The 21,799-nt window shown below is 41.8% G+C and overlaps 1 protein-coding gene across 4 annotated transcripts; it reads right to left on the bottom strand.

Moving 5' to 3' along the window:
- Positions 1–1,332: 1,332 nt before the first annotated feature.
- pparda (peroxisome proliferator-activated receptor delta a) lies at positions 1,333–17,591 on the bottom strand. 4 transcript variants are annotated; one of them, XM_077001195.1, is made up of 8 exons: positions 17,215–17,591; positions 10,066–10,502; positions 7,645–7,790; positions 7,208–7,346; positions 6,695–6,897; positions 5,595–5,801; positions 4,423–4,666; positions 1,333–3,732 (listed from the first exon to the last, which is right to left on the bottom strand). In XM_077001195.1, the coding sequence occupies exons 2-8, from the start codon at positions 10,442–10,444 to the stop codon at positions 3,485–3,487; spliced, it is 1,566 nt and encodes a 521-aa protein (XP_076857310.1). In that variant the 5' UTR covers positions 10,445–10,502; positions 17,215–17,591; the 3' UTR covers positions 1,333–3,484. The 4 variants fall into 4 exon arrangements, with proteins under 4 accessions (XP_076857310.1, XP_076857329.1, XP_076857316.1 ...); XM_077001214.1 differs by having other exon boundaries at positions 10,066–10,321; XM_077001201.1 differs by having other exon boundaries at positions 17,449–17,590.
- Between the last annotated feature and the right edge of the window lie 4,208 nt (positions 17,592–21,799).

The raw sequence follows: 21,799 nt of genomic DNA, 5'->3' as shown, positions 1-21,799 counted from the left end.
AAGTGTGATTTGTCACTCCAGAGAACGCACCTCCACTGCTCTAGAGTCCAGTGGCAGCATGCTTTACATCACTGCATCCAATGCTTTGCATTGCACTTGGTAATGTATGGTTTGGATTCAGCTGGTTGACCATGGAAACCCATTCCATGAAGCTCTGAGAGTGATCCATTCTTTCACAAATGTTTGTAAAAACAGTCTGCATGTCTAGGTGCTTAATTTTATACACTTGCGACCATGGAAGGGATTGGAACACCTGATTTCGATAATTTGGATGGGTGACTTTTGTCAATATAGTGTACATCTATACACTATATACATATATTTACTTTATACACAATGATGCACAATCACCATTTAACCAAACACACACTTAACATTCTGTCTGTCCATCTCTCTCTCTCTCTCTCACACACACACACACACACACACACACACACACACAGAAGATGTGTTTTTGTGAAAGAGCCTTAATCAGTACCTCAGGAAGGATGCACCTATCAGTATAGAAGTATGTCTGGGATTGTGCAGCTCTGTGTCTTCTATATAATGGCAACCATGAAAGTGTGATGTGCTGCCCTCTGCTGGACGAAGTGACCTGAAAATTCAGCATTTCTAAAGGAAATCCATTATTGCAAAATGTATTGCAATATACAATTCTTGCTTACTGTCAACAGTTAAAACAGTTAAAGACTAATGCCCATGCATTTGACTGACCTACATATTTGTGTTGTGTAAGTTTACTGTGCTTGATGTGCAAACTGCAAAGTGTATTAAAAGTGTGTTCATATTTAAAAAAAAACACACTGGCATCATCAGAATCGTTCTGTGTTACTTTGTAAGATATATGAGGCCGACTTTACAATAGAGGAAGGCGAGAGAAAACATCAAACATGCTAGAATAGTTAATTATGCTAAACACAAGCAAACTGATGAGGCATTTTGCTGTGATCGATGAATTTAAGACTAATTAAAAGTAATTTTACTTTCACACCGCATTCATTCTGTATTTATTCTATATACTCTTCTGTGTAATGCTATATGGAGAACATTGAGAGGGTAGTTTGCGATTTGCTATTAACTTGGAAAATGTCTTGTTTTAATGTTGTGAAACAGATTGCCTAATGTTGTGAAACAGATGAATAGAATATAGTAGAATATAATATTTAGAATTGAGTAGAATATTTGAATGATGTACATCCACCTGTCTACAGCTGCAGGAGGATCAGTCTCACAGTATTAACAGAGGTCTTTCAGAAAAGTAGATTTGAACAGGCCTGCCAACCCATGTCTTAATCAGTCACAATATAAGTGTCTGTAATAAAGAATACAGTGACAGCTGTATTTATTGTAAAATATGTTGTATTTTGTTCAGCAAATAGATTTAGGTGCATGAGAAACTGGTAATGTTCATTGTCAAGGCAGCCAGCCAGCAGGAAGAATTCCAATCACAATCATATATGACTCACCTCAGACCCTCATGATTAGTGATCTGACCAATCACAGAGGTGTCTAACTCATATAAGACTCACCTCAGACCCTCATGATTAGTGATCTGACCAATCACAGAGGTGTCTAACTCATATATGACTCACCTCAGACCCTCCTGACTAGTGATCTGACCAATCACAGAGGTGTCTAACTCATATATGACTCACCTCAGACCCTCCTGACTAGTGATCTGACCAATCACAGAGGTGTCTAACTCATATATGACTCACCTCAGACCCTCCTGACTAGTGATCTGACCAATCACAGAGGTGTGGCAAAAATAAGGGTATGCAGTCATAGCAATAGTTGCCCACTTACAATGATGTGACAAAGTTTGTTAACACTTCAGAATACATTTTTCCTGCATAAATTTGACCCGAAATGAAAAATGTCCTAAACTTTAGACAACCCAAGTAATACTGATAACACAATAGCCATTTTCATTTGCTTGTTTGTTAAGTCTTACTGAATCTCCTAGGGGTAGTGTTAAGTCTTACTGTTACTCCTAGAGGTTCACTTTTTTTTTTTTTTTTTTTTTTTTTGCAACGTAGGAATTTAACGTTGGTTTGCTGTGCTCAACAAATGAATTAAACTTGTTTTGTTTTATTTGTATGCCTAGGTTCTCATTGTCTAATTTTCTCATTGTCTAAATGTATGCCGAAATACAGAAAAAGCGTTCACAAACTTTACAGTGACACTGTAAAGTTAGCTCATCAAATATGAACACTTAAAATTTTAAGATCAAAGTATGAGGCTGAGAGTCTGAAGCTTTGGGTTAGATGACCAATGGAGGGTTAGTTAAGAAACACATAAGAGTCATACAGTGAAAAAACATGTCAGAACTGGCAGCCTGACTGGGAGCTTGACAGGGAGCCTGTGATGTTTTCTTCACAGTTTTATCATCCACTATTCCACATACATTTCTAACATTACTAACATTAAAAAAATAATAAAAGACAAAATAAAGATCTGAGGTTTTTACGTTGTAACAGTCTGTTCACTAAGCTGTTGTACTGTGGTAATGAACCATTTCTACAGATTCAGCAGGTCTACAGACTCAGCTAGACCTGGTCTGGTCTCAGGTCTACAGACTCAGCTGGACCTGGTCTGGTCTCAGTTCTACAGACTCAGCTGGACCTGGTCTGGTGGGAGCACTGTGGCCGATGGCTCAGGTGTCCCAGGTGTGATGGTCTTGGGGAATGATTAACATTTTGCATTTCTGTGCACAGGATTTGATCTTTACTCGCTCACTGCCGTACCTGTCTGAGACGGACGAGTGCCATGGACACTGAGGTCGAGCTAAGTTCTGACCGCACCATTAGTTACGGCCTTCTGTTTCCACACACTCCATCATTCAGCAGTGCATTGACCTGTAAGGCACTCAGAGGAAACCCTCTGATTCTCCCAGAGAGAGACTCCTGTGTGCTGGAGACGCCAGACGCAAACACAGTGGAAGGCCATGAGCATCTGCACAGCTGAACTGGTCCACTGTCTGCAGCCTGGACGAGGGAAAGTGTCTAAGCTACAGTATACTATGCTAAGCTAAATAAACATTACAATACACTGAGATAAAATAAGAGAAGCTAGGCTATATTAAGCTAGGCTAGAACTGTGCTTGTACAGTATAAATGCATAGTTCCAAAAGACTCTTAGAAAGTAGATCGATCACCACAGTCCCACACCTGACATATTAAAATAGCAACATCCATCCAAAATAGTCTTTGGGATTTTAACATCTGTCCATTGTCCATCTGTGAGACAAAGCAGCACCAACACAGACGAACATCCACACCAACACACACACACACAGACAAACACAGACACACTGTGCTAACTGCACAGTACACACTAACTGCCAGGTGTGGACAAGGTCAGTCTTATTAGTATTTTTGTATGCGTTTATGTGATTGACATATATGCACACTAACTGAACACACACTTATTAGTATTTTTGTGTGTGTGTTTGTGTGTATGTGAGCGAGAGAGAAATGCATTGTTAGTACATGTCTCTGTAAATTTCCTGTAGTAGGGGGTGCAAAGAGGTTTCTGATTCTGTCTTCTTGATCTTCTGCACTAGCTGAGCGTTCTCTGTGACCAGCTGCCTTAGGTCTGCCATCTTCTGCAGCAGCTTGGGGAAGATGTAGGTGGTGTCAGGGTGGGTAGCCTGGAGGTGCTCCTTCAGTGCCTGCACGATACTGTCCTGAATCTCCTCCACCTGCTTCACATTCATCAGGCCAGGCCGATCTACACACACACACACACACACACACACACACACACACGCACACGCACACGCACACGCACACGCACACGCGCACACACACACACACACACACACACACACACACACACACACACACACGTCATATGTCTGCCTATTTGTGTGCATACAAGCAGTGGTGTGCACACATAGACATCAGGTGGTGCTTTAATGGGAAGTTCCCCATTACCTGTGAAAAATGCCCATCTGCATTCATGTAATGACAACACTCAGTAGCCTATAACTCCTTCTCGTACATACGGTCTTTTACTGTCTTAATTGTAGGCCTATATTGATTTACTAATTGCAATAGCAAAATATATGCAACAAGGCCTGCAGAGAGTGGAGGGTAAACAGAAGTTAACTGAAGGACATGACTGTATATTGGATATGAATTATATCAGTTGGCTGCGTGACTTTTTTCCATTGAAAACTCACGTTTAGAGAATGTGACAAATAAAAGTCAAATTTCATTCAACATGTGCTTGTAATTTTTTTTATAATGAAGTGTTCCACGTGCGCTAAAAAGTGCCCCCCCCCCCCCACCAGCACTTGCCCCCCAAAATGTCTGTGCACGCCACTGCATACAAGTATTTATGTGTTATGTGTGTGTGTGTGTGTGTGTGTGTGTGTCTGTGTGTGTGTGTGTGATGTGTGAGCTGCTGATTGCGCACCCCCACACAAAATGACTGCGGCCACAAAGAGCGCAAGGTCACTGTCATCCAGCTCCAGGGCGTTAAACTTCACAGCGAACTCAAACTTGGGCTCCATGATGTCACTGAAGGGCTTCCGCAGACTCCGCAGGAACTCCCGCGTCACAAATCCCTGTCCGTTAGCCACCAGCAGCCCGTCCTTGTTCATCAGAGAAGGCAGCATGGCAAAGATTGCCTCGTGCACCCCATATTTTAACAGAGTGACCTAGTGGAGGGAAAGAGAAGTGCATCCTCAGTGCTCTACCAACACTAAATCCTCTGATGGTTGGTACCTATAACTTACAACTTAAAAGGTGGTCTTTTAAAAAATATTTTATTTAAATTTTTCAACTTTACATACAAACATCACCCTCGCCCCCAGTCCCTCCCACTGACAACAAAAAATGCGAGCAGCACATTATATATTTGAAATATCTACACATTTGTCAGCGGTCATCTATGAGACATTATTGGCTATGTTTCAGTGACCATCCAAAAACGAGTAGTGTAAAATGGAGACAAATTATGTTGCGATCGATTCTTAATGTTTACTTACTCCCGCGGTAGCCCAACTAAAAAGTAGCCCAAAAAACAACACTGTTGGTTCGTCGTTCAAATTCAGGCACGAAGCCAGAAGGCGGGCCAAATTATTTATCAACCGGTGGGCCACAACGGAGGCGCCCGCGGGCTGTATGTTGTGCACCCCTGGCCTAGATCAAAGTGTTTCTGCTTCACCTTCTATAACAGAATTTTTATCTGACTGGACAGTATATTGTTATATTCATATTTCATTATACCAATTAGGGTGGTTTGGGATGCAGATTTTCTAAATTCCTGTTCAAGGGCCAAGAGCTGCACCTCTGAAAGTTTCTTACGTTTCTGCTTTCTAAAGACACCCTCATAGGCTAGTATATGGCCTCCCATAACATTGAGTCTGGTATTTCCCCTGTATCATTTAGTTCAAGGTATTCCAAAATATGAAGCCGTATTTCTGAAATCATTCCTCGTGTAGTACAGAAGGATTCAAACGCCAAGCGTATTTGGGTTTTTCCAACTCTAAAATCAACGGATATGCTAACTGGACAATGATCAATTATCAACATGCTGTGGTAATCTGAGGAGGAAATCAGAATTGCTTATTTGGAGTCAGTTACCTGATCATTTAGGTAAAGGTCCACAAATCCTGGGATGCTTTTGGAGAATTCTGTGAGCTCCCGAACAGTCTCCACTGTAGTGCACTGACATCGGTAAAACACGTGTACACCTATCTCCTTATGGGGCGGAGTTCCGTTTACCAGCTGTTTCCACACCAGGCCATTCTCTGCCTGCCACAAGGAATCCATGTCATGGATCACAAATGGCTGAGAAGAAAAGAGAGAGAGAGAGTCAAATTTCCTCAGTATATTCTCCCTCATGTCCTGTGCTGAACAAAGTGAACACTGCATCACTTTATTGTGGTATTTGATTAGGCCATTTGGGTTATTCTAGGGTTGATTGTGGTATTTGAGTAATTGCTTGTTTGTATGTACTAAACTGGAGTTTAGAATCTATTTAGGTTGTTTTATGTCATGTTACAGCCCCTGACCCCTCCCCTTTGGGCGTGTGTTTATGTTGTCTACGTCTAGACGTCTGCGTCTGTGGATCTTCGTGGGTGTGGATGTGTCTGAGTGTGTTCATCAGTCTCACCTGTGGATCGTCTCGTGATCACTCGGGGCTTATGTGGTTTGTCTATTTAATGTGCGTTCGCACAGTGTCCTGTGCTTGTCTTTGTCAGAATCTTATACGTATTGATGTGTGAATGTTATATGTGCGCTATTGTGTTAATAAACGTAACGTCAGTGTGAGCAAGAGTGGAATCCGTGCCTCGTTCTTCTCTCTGCATCCAACATCACATTTATAATATAGTGCAGTATTTGATTGGGTTATTTCTGGCTGTTTGTGGCCATTAGGCTGTTTGTTTATACTGTACTCTAGTTCATTATTTGATTGGATGGTTTGTGTTATACTGGTTTTATACTGAGTGTGGTATTTGATTAGGTTGTCATAGTGGGCCAGAGTGTGGTATTTGATTAGGTTGTTATAGTGGGCCGGAGTATGGTATTTGTTTAGGTTGATATAATTGGCCGGAGTGTGGTATTTGATTAGGTTGTTATAGTGGGCCGGAGTATGGTATTTGTTTAGGTTGATATAATTGGCCGGAGTGTGGTATTTGATTAGGTTGATATAGTGGGCCGGAGTGTGGGGATTGTCATACCGGGCTGGAGCAAGTCCTTCCAGTTAAGATGCTTCTGGCTTTTTTCTTGGTCATGTTGAGGTTCTTTAGGTAGGCGTTATTTACACGCTTTGCAAGTGATTTGAGGTTGGAGCCGTCTGGATGCTGGGAGCCTGTCTCACCAGCTAACAACCCCGCAACCAGCTTCCGCTTCTCTGCTTCTGGCATACGGCCATAGCGGATTGCTAAGACACACACATGCGTTGAGTGTGAAACACTAAACTACTACATTACTTACACACAAGTAAAACACTGCAGAGTGAAAGAGTAGCTCTATGTTGTAGTGCACTATAAATGGGGATGCATTCTGTGTGTTATGGGTGTTGTGAGTAGGTGGTGTGGGTGTTGTGGTGTGGGTGGTGTGGTGTGGTGTGGGTGGTGTGTGTGTGTGTGTGTGTTGTGGGTATTGTGAGTAGGTGGTGTGGGTGTTGTGGCTGGTGTGGTGTGGGTAGATGTTGTGGGTGGTGAGGGTGTGGTGAGGGTTCAGGTACTAACCATCGTGGGACATTCCCAGGATTAAGCACTTCTGGAAGCGGCAGTACTGACACTTATTACGGCTCTTCTTCTGGATCTTACAGCTGCGATCACATTTCTCATATTCCAGTTTCATACGCACAGTCCGCCTGAAAAACCCCTGCAGCAATGTGAAACACGGGTGCTCAAACACGTACCGCTCTATCTCAGCAGTGCACACATTCTATATGCTGCTCTATCAGAGCACACTGTACACTCCTACTGAATCCTGTTTTCCTTTGATATACAGTACTCTCAAATACCGCTTTCTTCTTCGTATAGGTTACGTCACCTGATCAAGTTCAGCATATTCTAAGCTAAATAAAACAGCTGTCCCTGCAGCAGCACAGAGAGTCCTGTGGAGTCCTGTAGAGTCCTGTGGTGCGCTGCAGTCTTGACGATTTTGGGGTTATCCTCACCTTGCAGCCCTCACACGCATGTACTCCATAGTGGAAGCCAGACGCTTGGTCACCACAAATACGACACTCCACATTCAGCCCAGATGCCTCCGCCCGGCCCAGTAAGAGCTGCTCTGACAGTGACTGAGTAGGTGTCTGTGAGACATCTGTACACACACCCGCATGCACACACATATACATACACATACATACACAAAGATACATATATTATTCTTTTCAGCACACCAGCACCTGCATCTTCAGTCAAATGCTATAAATAAATTATTAAGGATCTAAATATACATTTTCCTTTTTAAGATGAGTGAATCCACATGTACAAACACATAACAACACATGTACCAACACGTAACAACACATATAACAACACGTAATAACACATGTACCAATGTACATTGTACCACCACATACTAACACATCCTCTACAGTGTGGAACTTTGTAAAAACAGACTTTCCGTTTGTCTGAACTTTAATGCTACTTCTCCAGCCAACTAATCATGTCCTAATAAACCACCCACAAAAGAGCAGTCTTGTTTTGGATGCCAAGGACTCATTGTGAGCTGTTCAGGAAGCTACAAGATGTAGAAGAAAGTTCATGCATGAAAGTTCATCAAGTGTGTGATGCAAGTTTGTGATTATGGCTTCAGATGTTTGCACTATGCCACAGTTGTGCATGGAGTTCCTGAATTTCGACCTGCGATTACAAGATGAGTGCTGACAACATTCGTGCACAAGTTCTACAGGTTCTAGAGGATTCTAAAAGGGAGTGGGTTCTAGAGGGGAGTAGGTGGAGAAAGTATTCCACAGCTGCCACATGCTGCTTAGAAAAATACTCTTTCTTGAGCATTTCCATAAGAAGACACTATTGTGCTGTGTTACAGCAGGGACAGCTCAAGTCCTGGATGAGGTGTTGAACTGAATATTAGAGTAGGCAAACTGTACAGGTATAGAACAGCAAACTGTACCAGTATAGAACAGCAAACTGTACAGGTATAGAACAGCAAACTGTACCGGTATAGAACAGCAAACTGTACAGGTATAGAACAGCAAACTGTACAGGTATAGAACAGCAAAGTGTACAGGTATAGAACAGCAAAGTGTACAGGTATAGAACAGCAAACTGTACAGGTATAGAACAGCAAACTGTACAGGTATAGAACAGCAAACTGTACAGGTATAGAACAGCAAACTGTACAGGTATAGAACAGCACACTGTACCGGTATAGAACAGCACACTGTACAGGTATAGAACAGCAAACTGTACAGGTATAGAACAGCAAACTGTACAGGTATAGAACAGGTGCTGTCTGAATGCAACTTGCTGGAGTGACTACTGTTTCCTTGTGGACTCTAAAAGCCATGCTTTGTGTGCATGTGTTTGAAAGACAGAAAACACACCCTGCTCTTTATTTAAAGACAGAACACGCACCAGTGTGGGAAACCATACACACACACACACCTATACACACAGCATGAGAGAGAGAGAGAGAGAGAAAGAGAGAGAGAGAGAGAGTGTGTGTGTGTGTGTGTGTGTGTGTGTGTGTGTGTGTGTGTGTGTGTGTGTGTGTGTGTGTGTGTGTGTGTGTGTGTGTGTGAGGTGTGAGAAGGTCAGCAAGTGCACTCACTCAGACTCCATCAAAGCAAACAAACAAACACCACCCACACACAGCGGTCACACTGCTCAAAAACACCATCACATACATGCATACATGTACACACCACACACTCTCACAAAATGGATAATCCATTGACCCCATTACTGCAGGGTTGGGGTATTGCTTTCTGGTCAGGCATGAAATGACATCCTCTGATATCACTGCTAAGCTGCTGTCAGAAATGAGAAGCAGTCGGTGGTTATTTTCTTTGTGCTGTGTAGAGGCAGCTGGGTGTGAAGGCTTCTGTGTGTGGATCAAAGGGCAGCTCACTCAGAGGATGTTCTGAGCTTGTGTAAACTACCACCCACTGACAGTTTCAGTTAACTGTACCACTGCAAAACAACAGCGCAGTTTAGCAGGACAATCTGAAAACCTCAAAGGTAATCAGATCTAACAGGTCCTGCCAGCTCCTCAGTGCAGGGTGTCCTATGGGACATACAGCAGAAACCTCAAAGAGTTTTTTTTTAAGTTTTCTTCCTAATATAAAAAGACACAAATAAGCATATATGTTAAATTAGACCAGTTAGCTTACAAAATCCACTGTTAGTCTCGAACCTCTCAGAACCACTCCACAGACTCCTCCCTCAAACATGAGAAGATTACACAGGTATTTCTGCCTGCATGCAGCCAAATTAAATAATAGGGCACTGAAACTATATTTGCCTTCACATCTTTTTCCTGAATATTATCTCATAATATAAAATAAAACATAAAATAATAACTAATTAATCCCTCCATTAATGTGTGTACTCCTGTGTGTGTAACTCACCTGTGGAACAGGTAGAGGGGGCGGGGCCTTGGGAGTCACTAGCGCTGCTTCTGCTGTTCTCTAGGTCTTCATTCTCTGCTGCTTCTTCCTGAGAGCTCCACCCCCGGCTCTGCCTTTCTTCTAGCTGCATCTGCACGTCCAAACATGGCTCCACACCCAGTTCTGCCTCCGTATTTAAATTCACATCCACATCCAGGTCTGATGCTGTCCCCAGTTCTGACAGAACCGCCTCCAAGCTTTCCTCTTCTAGATCTACCTTTGGGGAGGTGCAGAAATGGGAGGAGTCACCATTCTGCATACAGACTCTGTCTCTCTCTGCGTCTGGTTGACTGAGAATTGTGTTCTTCATCACTGAAATGGCTGCCTTAGTTCCGTCCATGCCAGGATGTGCTGAAATTCAGTGACACTGCCACAGTCATCGCATGGCCAGGTCACACCTACAGGACAGGGAAAAACTCCTGAGTACAACATGCAGATGAGAATTAAGAAAACATTTAATAAACAGGACAAAATATTTAACCCAAAGTACACAAAGTGTGTGGGAGTTCAGCCGCAGGAGCACAGGAGAGTGGACAGTCATACCACAGCCTGGAGTCCTCAGAAGTGCTTCAAGTAACAACAAAACCACGTGCTAAGGAACACTGCGCCTTACGCAAGAATGACTCAAGAACCACTGCTACGAAGAGATTCACTCTTCACTCTTGATCTAGTGGTGATGGGAGTGATCGTGGTAGGGAATAAATAAAGCCAAAGTGAATAAAGCCAAATGCTAAAATCGAAAATTATAAAATGATAACATGGTAATTGAGCATAATTGGTATTATTGGGGCATTAATGGATAAGTTTTCTTGGCGTAAAGGCACATTTGATATCTCATATGTTTCAATGATTTTTAATATTATATATGTGACATGTATTTGTAGTCTGCGTCTGTTTGTGTCCATATATGTACTTCCTTTAAGTGTAGAGTTCATTATGCGTGCGTTTATCCGTCTCACCCATGTCTCCTCTCATTAACATCATGCAATACACTTGAGGCTTGTTTATTTCAAGGTATATATATCAGTGGGGAACCGTCAGGGCCCTCTACGCCCTCTCAGAGGGCCTAAAATATTCTTTAAACTTTATATATATATAATTATCCAATTTTATTTTATTTACTTACAGTTTTACAATCGACATCTAAACAATTACAAAAATATAAGCAAATAAATTATTCAACCGTGTATATTCAATCTGTGTTGGAAGGTGAGGGGTTAAGTGGAAGCCTGTGAGCCTGTGTCTCCCCCTATCAGGACTGTGATGCCCGCTGTTCGTTTACAGAGGGCTCCAAGTATGTCTCGCTGCAGCCTGCAGGAAGGCGGAGTTGGACATCCAACGCACTACATGCGTTTCTAAAGCTATACTGTCATCTCGGTTTTTTCTTTATTCTTTATTGCAGTTTATTAGGAGAGGAAAAAAAAATTCGGGGGTGGGTGGGTGTGTGTAGCGGGCCCAGGTTTAATGGTCACGGTTCGCTACTGATATATATATATCAGTGTGTGTGTGTGTGTGTGTGTGTGTGTGTGTGTGTGTGTGTATGTCGGCAACGTTGCTCATCTTTTTTGAGTCTATCTGACGTTGATTCTTTGTCCGTTAAGTGTGAGGCAAAGTGTTCTATATGCTAAGCTCAAACTGCGCAGCACTTTGTAATAAAGCATCATTTAAATGTACGCTCATCTGGGCATCCTGCATTCCGCACTCACATCACAATATAATATATAGTCTTAATATATAATAATAATAATAATAATAATATAGTCTGATAGGCGGCCCTTGGAAGGGGAGTAGATCCAGCTCTGGGATGTGAACACCTGCTCAGAGAGGCACTGTATGGAGTGAAGGCCTTTCTCAGTATCGGATATCATCTGTGACCTCTCCAATACACCTCCCTCTGTCTCACACACACAGCACACAATGCACATGCAGACACATGCAAGTTCAGACACACACAACTGCACACACACACTCGCACACACAGACACACACACACACACACACACACACACACACACACACACACACACAGATATACAACTCTTTACAAAGGCGTGTGAAGCTTGCAAATGTTTCTATTGCCTGATTTTTGATGTAGCAGCCGGTGTGATTCACAGCCTGTTAACAGCATTCAGGAAGCTGCAAATTTGCTCCAACCAGAACAGCTAAACAGCGTATTCACACCAGCACAGTTAAACAGTGTATTCACATCAAAACAGCTGAACAGCATATTCACACCCGGACAGCTTAACAATGTATTCACTACTCTCCAAAATACATTTTTTTTTTACAGAGATTTACCAGCAGGGCCGCCAGGAGTTATCCTAATCTACAAGGGAGGAATGCAGACACACACACACACATACATAAGGGGTGTGTGTGGAGGACAGGAGAGAGAATGGTTGAACTTGGTCCCACTTAGATTAATAAACTAGCAATCCAGTCTATTTTATTTAGGTCACCACCATGGAGAAAACCAATGAACTCCCCCGCTGTTGTGTGTTAGTAACAGCACATATAGTGGTTCTGATGATGTGATTAGACATAAATTAGACATAAAGTTACTGTGACACTGCCATCAGTGGAAAAGTTTGACACTGAAAGACCACAATGACTAACACACCTCAGCCTCAGATTTGGAAATACAGCAAGACAGGAAAGATTCGGTCAGTCAAGTTTACGGAGATGTTTCCGTCATGACCCCCACTCCAATTAGCGTGCGGAGCACACAGTGTATGTGGACACGCCCACACTGCTTACAGCCTCAGAATGAGTCAGACTGACCTCAGCTGCAAGTTGTCAGTTACTGTGCTGGAACATCTGAGGGAAGACACACTGCTAAAACATTGCAGCTACACACTGCACAGCTACACACACTGCACAACTACACACACCGTACAGCTGCACACACCATATAGCTACACACACACCGTACGGCTACACGCACCATATAGCTACACACAACGTACAGCTACACAAACACCGTACAGCTACACACAATGTAAAGCTACATTCACTGCACAACTACACACAGCGTACAGCTACACACACAAATTGTACAGCTGCACACAACGTAAAGCTACACTCACCGTACAGCTACATACACACACAAACCATACAGCTACACACACCATACAGCTACACACACACACATCATACAGCTACACACAACGTAAAGCTACACTCACCGTACAGCTACACAAACCATACAGCTACACATACACACACACCATACAGCTACACACAACGTACAGCTACAAACACTGTACAGCTACAGAAACACCGTACAGCTACACACACTGTACAGCTACACACACACACTGTACAGCTGCACACAATGTAAAGCTACACTCACCGTACTGCTACACACACACACACACACACACACACACACACACCATACAGCTACATACACACAATACATCTAAACACACACACACACACACACACACACACACACACACAAACACACACACACACCCAGAGGTGTCAATTCCAGGTTCAGAAAGTAAAAGTCCTCACCAGGATTTTGCTCAGGCTTCCTGGATTGTGTTGATTCCACAAATTCTACCTGGATTACACTAATTAGAAAATCTAGCAAGCTTGAGCAAAATCCTGGTGAGGACTTTTACTTTCTGAACCTGGAATTGACACCTCTGCACACACCATACAGCTACACGCACACCATACAACTACACACAACGTACAGCTACACACTAATCCATGATTCACTCTGAACCTTCTGAACCAGGAAAAGCTGCCACCTTACAAAACATCTGTTATACACCACCAACAGCAAACAACTATAATCCCAAATCACATACCTCCCCAATCCATTACTGTGGTCTTTGCTAGAGCCAGACAGATTTTGGTAAAACTTGTCTAGATTTGGTATACTTTCACTGTGGAACAAAGTGAATTGATGCTGTGGACAATGAACAAATATTTGATCCCTTAGAAGTAAATGATTGACCGACCTCAATTTGAGAGGACTGTGTTTAAGAAACACATCTAAGTTTTAACCCTGGGACCAACCCCCTAAAACCTCAATAAAAAATTTTAAGCAAAACACCCACCCACCCCCTAAGTCCCCCAGAAGCCTTAACTACAGTCCCCCAGAAGTGCAAACTACTGTACACTACACAAACCCTTAACCACTTAAATGAGCATCCCCATGTTATGTTTGACAAGCAACTGAATTTTCAAAGTAACAGAAGAATCATAGAAGAATGACCAGCTCTTAAGGCTCAGAGTGAGAAAAAGAAGATAAACTCCTTCTCAACAGAAAAAAAACTTATATTATTGTAGTATTTTTTTGTAGAAAAAATAATGACTTGAAAAAGTTGAAAATGAAGTAAAATCAACAACATTTTAAAATGCTACAGAATCGTTACATGAATCTATCACATTCTGTAAAGCATTACATATAAAAGAAAACCTTCAAGAAAATATAGAGTGATCACAACCTTGAATTGGAGAGTGGATGACACCACCAAACCCGGATATCAAGAAAGGCTGTGTAGACACTGACTAACAGAAATAGGAGATGAAAAATATTTTTCTTCTCCTACCCAAAGAGATACATTTATAAAATACCTGAAACATTCCTTCAGTGTGCTTTGTGAGTCTGATAAACACCCTCTTCTGCTTGGACAGGAAACTGAGACAATGACCACAGTGTAGTAACAATACTGCCTCTCCCAGGGGGTGAACTGAGGTTCAGTCCCGTCTGGATAAGTGCACCATGACATACAAATAAGATTAGGAAGCCTTCGAACTACATTAGCCTACACCTGTACTTATAATTATAATAAATATAATAATTACTATATAATGTGTTATAATTTGCTCTGAGTTGTCTGTAAAATATCATTTAATATCTTTTCTTCACCTTCTTTCCATACATACACTATTTATACACTGTTTATTCATTTATTTGTGCCAACCCCTTTGTTTTGTTTTTTTGTTTTTTTGCTTTTTGTGATATTATTGTTTCATTGCTTTGTCATTGATTACTCAATATTGTAAATATTGTTTACTTTTTTCACCAGTGGGAAAAAAACAATCACACCAATGAAGCAGTACACAAAGAGAGAGAGTTCGCCATGCCAACCAAAGTGGTCCTGCACTCACTACTATAGTGCAGGTGTGGTTATCCCCATGCTAAAATACTTTTTTGCTAACACTTCCAGTGAAGATGTGTGATTAATGGTGACAGACAGTTTGTGGATGTCACACACGCACACACACAAACAGATGGGGAGAAACTGTCAGGCAGTTAAAAACAAAACACTACTTTAGAGGAAGGAAGGAATGCCCCCTTCCCCACATCCCCCCATAACCCCCCTCTGCACCCCACAGTTTTGTTTTCTTTATATGACTGACAGTGTTTAATGCAGGGAAATCACAGTCCCAACCTTACTGGAGTTCTGTTCAGTGCGTTTAGTGTGCTAAGTGGAGTTCTGTTTGGTGTGTTTAGTGGAGTTCTATTTAGTGTGTTTAGTGTGCTTATTGGAGTTCTGTTTTGGTGTGTTTAGTGGAGTTCTGTATAGTGTGTTTAGTGTGGTTATTGGAGTTCTGTTTAGTGTGCTTATTGGAGTTCTATTTAGTGTGCTTAGTGGAGTTCTGTTTAGTGTGCTTAGTGGAGTTCTGTTTAGTGTGTTTAGTGGAGTTCTGTTTAGTGTGCTTAGTGGAGTTCTGTTTAGTGTGCTTATTGGAGTTCTGTTTAGTGTGTTTAGTGGAGTTCTGTTTAGTGTGCTCAGTGGAGTTCTGTTTAGTGTGCTTAGTGGAGTTCTGTTTAGTGTGTTTAGTGTGCTTATTGGAGTTCTGTTTAGTGTGTTTAGTGGAGTTCTGTTTAGTGTGTTTAGTGTGCTTATTAAAGTTCTGTTTAGTGTGCTTATTGGAGTTCTGTTTAGTGGAGTTCTGTATTGTGTGTTTAGTGGAGTTCTGTATAGTGTGTTTAGTGGAGTTCTGTATAGTGTGTTTAGTGTTCTCATGGGAGTGGTTTCAATCTGGCAGTTCTTTCTGTTCTGACAAAACAGAGCAAAAACAAACTGAGATTGCTAAAACGTGTTTGGCCAAACTACTGAATAAACAGACCCCACTTAAAAACAAAGCTCTCCAATAACACTGGATTATAGCCAGGAGCACACACTACTCAAATCAATAACCTAATGCAAAAATATCATTTGGTTGTTGTAGTTTTGTACAAACATTAATTTGATATGACATACTGAAACACATTCATCAAAGTTTACATAACATTGTTTAAAGCAGGACCGATACCAGAGGTCAGTTTATACACAGAAAGGTGAGTGAACCCTTTGGGAAGAGATTCAAAGCAGGAAAGAAGTCAAAAACATTTCAAAGTTCAGACTCGTTTTTTTATCTCGCGTGAGTTGGTTGGCCTGATCAACATGATGCTTGTCATGTTTGCATAATAGATTCCTGATGTTGTTTTACCATATGAAGTAGACTCTTAATGTTGTTTTTCTGCATTGCGCTGGTAGACAACAAAAACAAGAATCGTTTTAACAAGTATGAGGATTCTGACGATCTGAATCTCCCGACCTGTTACCAACACTCACCTTCACACCTACTAACTTTAGCAACAAAGAATGTGTGACTAGCCAAATAAACAGTGCGACAAATACCGCCGAAATGTAACCCCACCTATAAAATCAGTTTAATTTAGATAAAATAAAAAAAAACTAATTAACATTTGTTCTCGACGGAGCTAGTTAATTTAATTGTTCACCGAAAGCCATTGAGCTGTATTAACTTTTCTAGTTCACTAATTCCTCACGTGACGCGGCGACGCGTCAACGCGCTGTGCGCGCGTCCACAGGCGCTTATGGCTGACTACGAAAGTTCACTTGAGCACTATAGACGTAGTCATATAGTGTATGAGAGCGCCTATGTCGCCAATACCGCTTCCTACAGAACTCCGAGAACAAGGCGGCGGATGACAACAACCCTAAAATCCTTCTGCTGTTCTCCAGGTGCCCGCTTTCCCTTAAATAAAGGGAAATATGCTGACAACACAGAAGTGTCAATGGACCATCTAAAATCTCAAAGCGAAACATATGGACCACGTATTATTCTGTGATTTACCTGCGTTAAACAGACGATGGCAATTTGAATTTGTCAGCTTTGCTTGGTAAAACCCGTGTTCTTAAATTATAATCCAGCTTCATCAGTGTTCTGACTACAGTTTGAGTAGATGGAACATCTCGCTGTTCCGAGTCTTTGACAGTCCCTCGCAGAAACAGCGTGAGTTTTCCTACTCTCTTCACACGTCCCCTTTAAGTGATCTACATTAAAAACCCGGAATTCAGCGTCACTGACCTAAATAAATGAAGTACGGTGGATTCTTTATTCCGGTCATGTCTAACCGCGGGATCCCCATTGAAATATGTGCCAAATAATCCAGTAGAGCACTGTCAGAAATCTGTCGCTGTTTGTCACAGGACGCGTACGCACGTTGTGACGTAACCAGACGACGTAACGTATTTCGGTGACGTAATCACGGCGTCTCTTCGATCCTATATCACGCGTATTCACTAAACGCTCAATCTATTTCCGTATAAAAAATAAGCTGTGTTGTTTCTCCGGTTTAATAGTATTGATGCTTTGCTTCCAAAAACTTCTTCTATCCACGCTGTTTTGTCAAAACAACTATATATATAAATATTTGGGGGTGTCCACCAGATACTGCTGCCCATGCGTATAATTGAATGTCTAGTCTAGTCTACGGGCTTGTAGAATAGTGGCTTTGTCACAGCCCATTAAACATACCGGTGGCATAGACTTTTGTCCTCACCTGTCTACAGCACTGAGAGTTTCACATGTAGTGAAGCCTCGTGTATCATATAACACGCACTCATGTTTCGACTCCTTTCAAGAGAAAGGGGGAGTTTTAAACAAGGAAAACAAGACGTATATTGTATGCCATTCCAGCAAACCCGTTAGGACATCACTTCATGCACTTCCCATCTCACTGCATTTGCAGGTTATATTTTACATGGATGTGATAGTTTATGTTAAGACCCCTACACTTCTGCACATAATCCTTGATGAAGATGAGGAAGAGATGTGCACCCAATAGAGTCCAGCTGTTGTTGTTCAAGCAACAACCAAGTTTACTACATGAATATTAAGTGACACCAACTCACCAAGTTTGATCACAGAGTGCCTCCTTGTGCAGTAATATGGGGCAGGTCTCTTCTCAGTAGAAGAGTTTTTTTTTCAGTTTTAACTTTGCTGCAGATGGTTTTGCTGCACTTGTCTCTTCTCCGGTAGAGGTGCCTTTGAGATTCTAGTTCAGCCATGAAAGAAAAAAAACAAATACAGTATATATTTACAGTACATATAATTGTCATATTTTATAAAAAAAAATAAATGACACTTCAAAGTTATGTGAGAATACATTAACTCCTCATTGGGTTTTCAGACTTCCTCCCTTGATCTCTTCAGAATCAGAATCAGAAATACTTTATTGATCCCAGGGGGAAATTGCACTTATTACAGTAGCAACCTATATAGGTATGAGCACCCCCAAGAAGTAATTTACAGCAAGAAGCAATTTGCAATATGCACATCTAAAAATATAAGGGCTTATAATACAATAAAGAATAAATAAAGTAAAATATAATATAATATATAAATGATATTATAAAATATTACTATACATGTGGGCGGTGTCATGTGATAATAGAGGAGATGTAAAGTCTGATAGCCACTGGTAGGAAAGACCTCCTGTGGCGTTCTGTAGTGCATTTAGGCAGAATGAGTCTTGCGCTGAATGTGCACCTGTGGCTCATCACTGTGTGATGAAGAGGGTGGAAGCCATTGTCCGCAGCTTGGACAGTATCCTCCTCTCAGACACTGCCGTCAGCGAGTCCAGCTCCACACCCACACCCCACAACCTTTACGCTGACAACACCAATGCCTCAGAGCAGTAATGCCCCAAATCACTTATGCCCCAGATCACCAATGCACAGGAAAAATTTGTCAATTTCACAAACATTGTCTGTCAGAAATTGTCACAAATTTTATATTACAAATGCTAAATTAAACTGAGAGTGGTCCTTTAGACAGTTTTAATGTAAACCCTTCAAACTTCAATAATAAATACATCTAAATGTTTATCCCAAAATTTAATAACATTTAAAATGTTATTTTTTCCCCAACAATATGCAGACCAGATGCAGGGCTTTCCTTGTCAGTGTTAGCAGGTGTGGTAGATAATGATTAAGACCACCTACAGACCACCTAATCCTAGACCACCTACCCATAACCTATAGACCACCTAACCCTAGACTTCCTAACCCTAGGTCACCTAACCCATAACCTATAGGCCACCTACCCTATAACATATAGACCACTTAACCCTAGACCTCCTAACCCATAACCTATAGACCACCTAACCTATCACCTATAGACTACCTAACCTATCACCTATAGACCACCTAACCCATAACCTATAGACCACCTAACCCATAACCTATAGACCACCTAACCCTAGACCACCTAACTCATAACCTATAGACCACCTAACCTATCACCTATAGACCAACTAACCCATAACCTATAGAACACCTAACCATAGACCACCTAACCCATAACCTATAGACCACCTAACCTATCACCTATAGACCACCTAACCCATAACCTATAGACCACCTAATCCTAGACCACCTAACCTATAACCTATAGACCACCTAACCCATAACCTATAGACCACCAAACCCATAACCTATAGACCACCCAACCCATAACCTATAGACCACCAAACCCATAACCTATATACCACCAAATCCTAGACCACCTAACCCATATCCTATAGACCACCTAACCCTAGACCCCTTCATTAAGCAAATAAAATACATTTATGCAAATAGCTGTGCATTATTACAACGTTTTCAATTATAAGCTAACTTAAGTTTATGGTTAAACATAGGTTTTTATTTTTGAAATGATCACAGATGGACTGCCTACTCTGAACACCTTCCCCTTAAAATAATGAAAAAAATAGTATTAATTGTTCGTAAAAGACCCTTGATATAGGTCCCCCTTATAGTTTCAAACATGAAAAGCTTCCACATTTTGCTACCACAGGGTGGCACTGTTCACCACATTACAGAATTATCTATAGCATAAGGTCAGTACAGACAAAATATTTTTCAATTTTTTTCTCCAGTTCAAAACTACATCACTATGTTAACAGTCTTTTATTTTACAACATATTTTTCTTTCTCTCATCCTGAGTGAGATATCTTCAATACTAAAAATCAAATTGTATATAATATGCATTCCCAATTCATTATTTTGCTTTTTTTGTAAGGTGCATGTTCTGCTTAAATACGTAGTGTTTCACTGTCTTTTTTAATGTCCCCAGTCTTCCCCCTGAAGGTAATAACTGTATTACTAAACACATTTACCTTTAAATCATTTCGTCTCATTTGAACAATCTCTTTTTTACTGTCGCATCTTAGTACAGGAAACAGGAAATGAAACCGCAGAGTGATCTTCATGCCCGGATGTTTCTACCTTGTTAAGTCGCATTATCAGTTTGTGTTTCTGCACAGATGACCATAGTGAGCAGTTCAAGCATACACATGCTGAAAGGCTGTTGTGAAGTTTTGCAGTGATACAGTGTTCCCTACATTGGTTCTAGGAGCGTTCTGTACATTGGTTCTAGGAGCTCTGATACTTCTACACCACATTGCCTTCAAGCCTCTTCTAGTCCTGCTTGATCTAAGGAAAATAAATGGACTTCTTTTTTAGTTTTTAAAACATTTAATCTCATGTCAGAAGGCTTTTCAGTTCTACAAACTGATGGGGGGTCCAGTTATTGAACCCCTAGTGGGGTTGTCCCTAGTGGGGTTGTCCCTAGGAGACATTCCTGTGAGTCACTGTCCCACCCTGTCAATCTGTGGGTCGTTAGGATCACAGGATCCAAGGTGTGACCCCATCTTGCCATCATGTGACTCATTAGGGTCACAAGGATCTAGGTGAAAATTCCTGTCTTAACACCCAAGAGTTCGGATGAAGACATGCAAGACCCTGTCCTGACACCAGGTGTTCGTATGAAGACATGCAGAACCCTGTCCTGACACCAGGTGTTCGTATGAAGACATGCAGAACCCTGTCCTGACACCAGGTGTTTGTATGAAGACATGCAGGACCCTGTCCTGACACCAGGTGTTCGTATGAAGACATGCAGAACCCTGTCCTGACACCAGGTGTTCGTATGAAGACATGCAGGACCCTGTCCTGACACCAGGTGTTCGTATGAAGACATGCAGGACCCTGCCCTGACACCAGGTGTTCCTATGAAGACATGCAGGACCCTGTCCTGACACCAGGTGTTTGTATGAAGACATGCAGGACCCTGCCCTGACACCAGGTGTTCAGATGATGACATGCAGGACCCTGCCCTGACACCAGGTGTTCGTATGAAGACATGCAGGACCCTGTCCTGACACCAGGTGTTTGTATGAAGACATGCAGGACCCTGCCCTGACACCAGGTGTTCAGATGAAGACATGCAGGACCCTGTCCTGACACCAGGTGTTCGTATGAAGACATGCAGGACCCTGTCCTGACACCAGGTGTTCGTATGAAGACATGCAGGACCCTGTCCTGACACCAGGTGTTCAGATGAAGACATGCAGGACCCTGACCTGACACAAGG

Source organism: Brachyhypopomus gauderio, chromosome 1 (assembly GCF_052324685.1).
Source record: "Brachyhypopomus gauderio isolate BG-103 chromosome 1, BGAUD_0.2, whole genome shotgun sequence".
Taxonomy (NCBI): domain Eukaryota; kingdom Metazoa; phylum Chordata; class Actinopteri; order Gymnotiformes; family Hypopomidae; genus Brachyhypopomus; species Brachyhypopomus gauderio.
The sequence above is the reverse complement of the archived record's forward strand: the minus strand, read 5'-3'. Positions and strand labels throughout refer to the sequence as shown.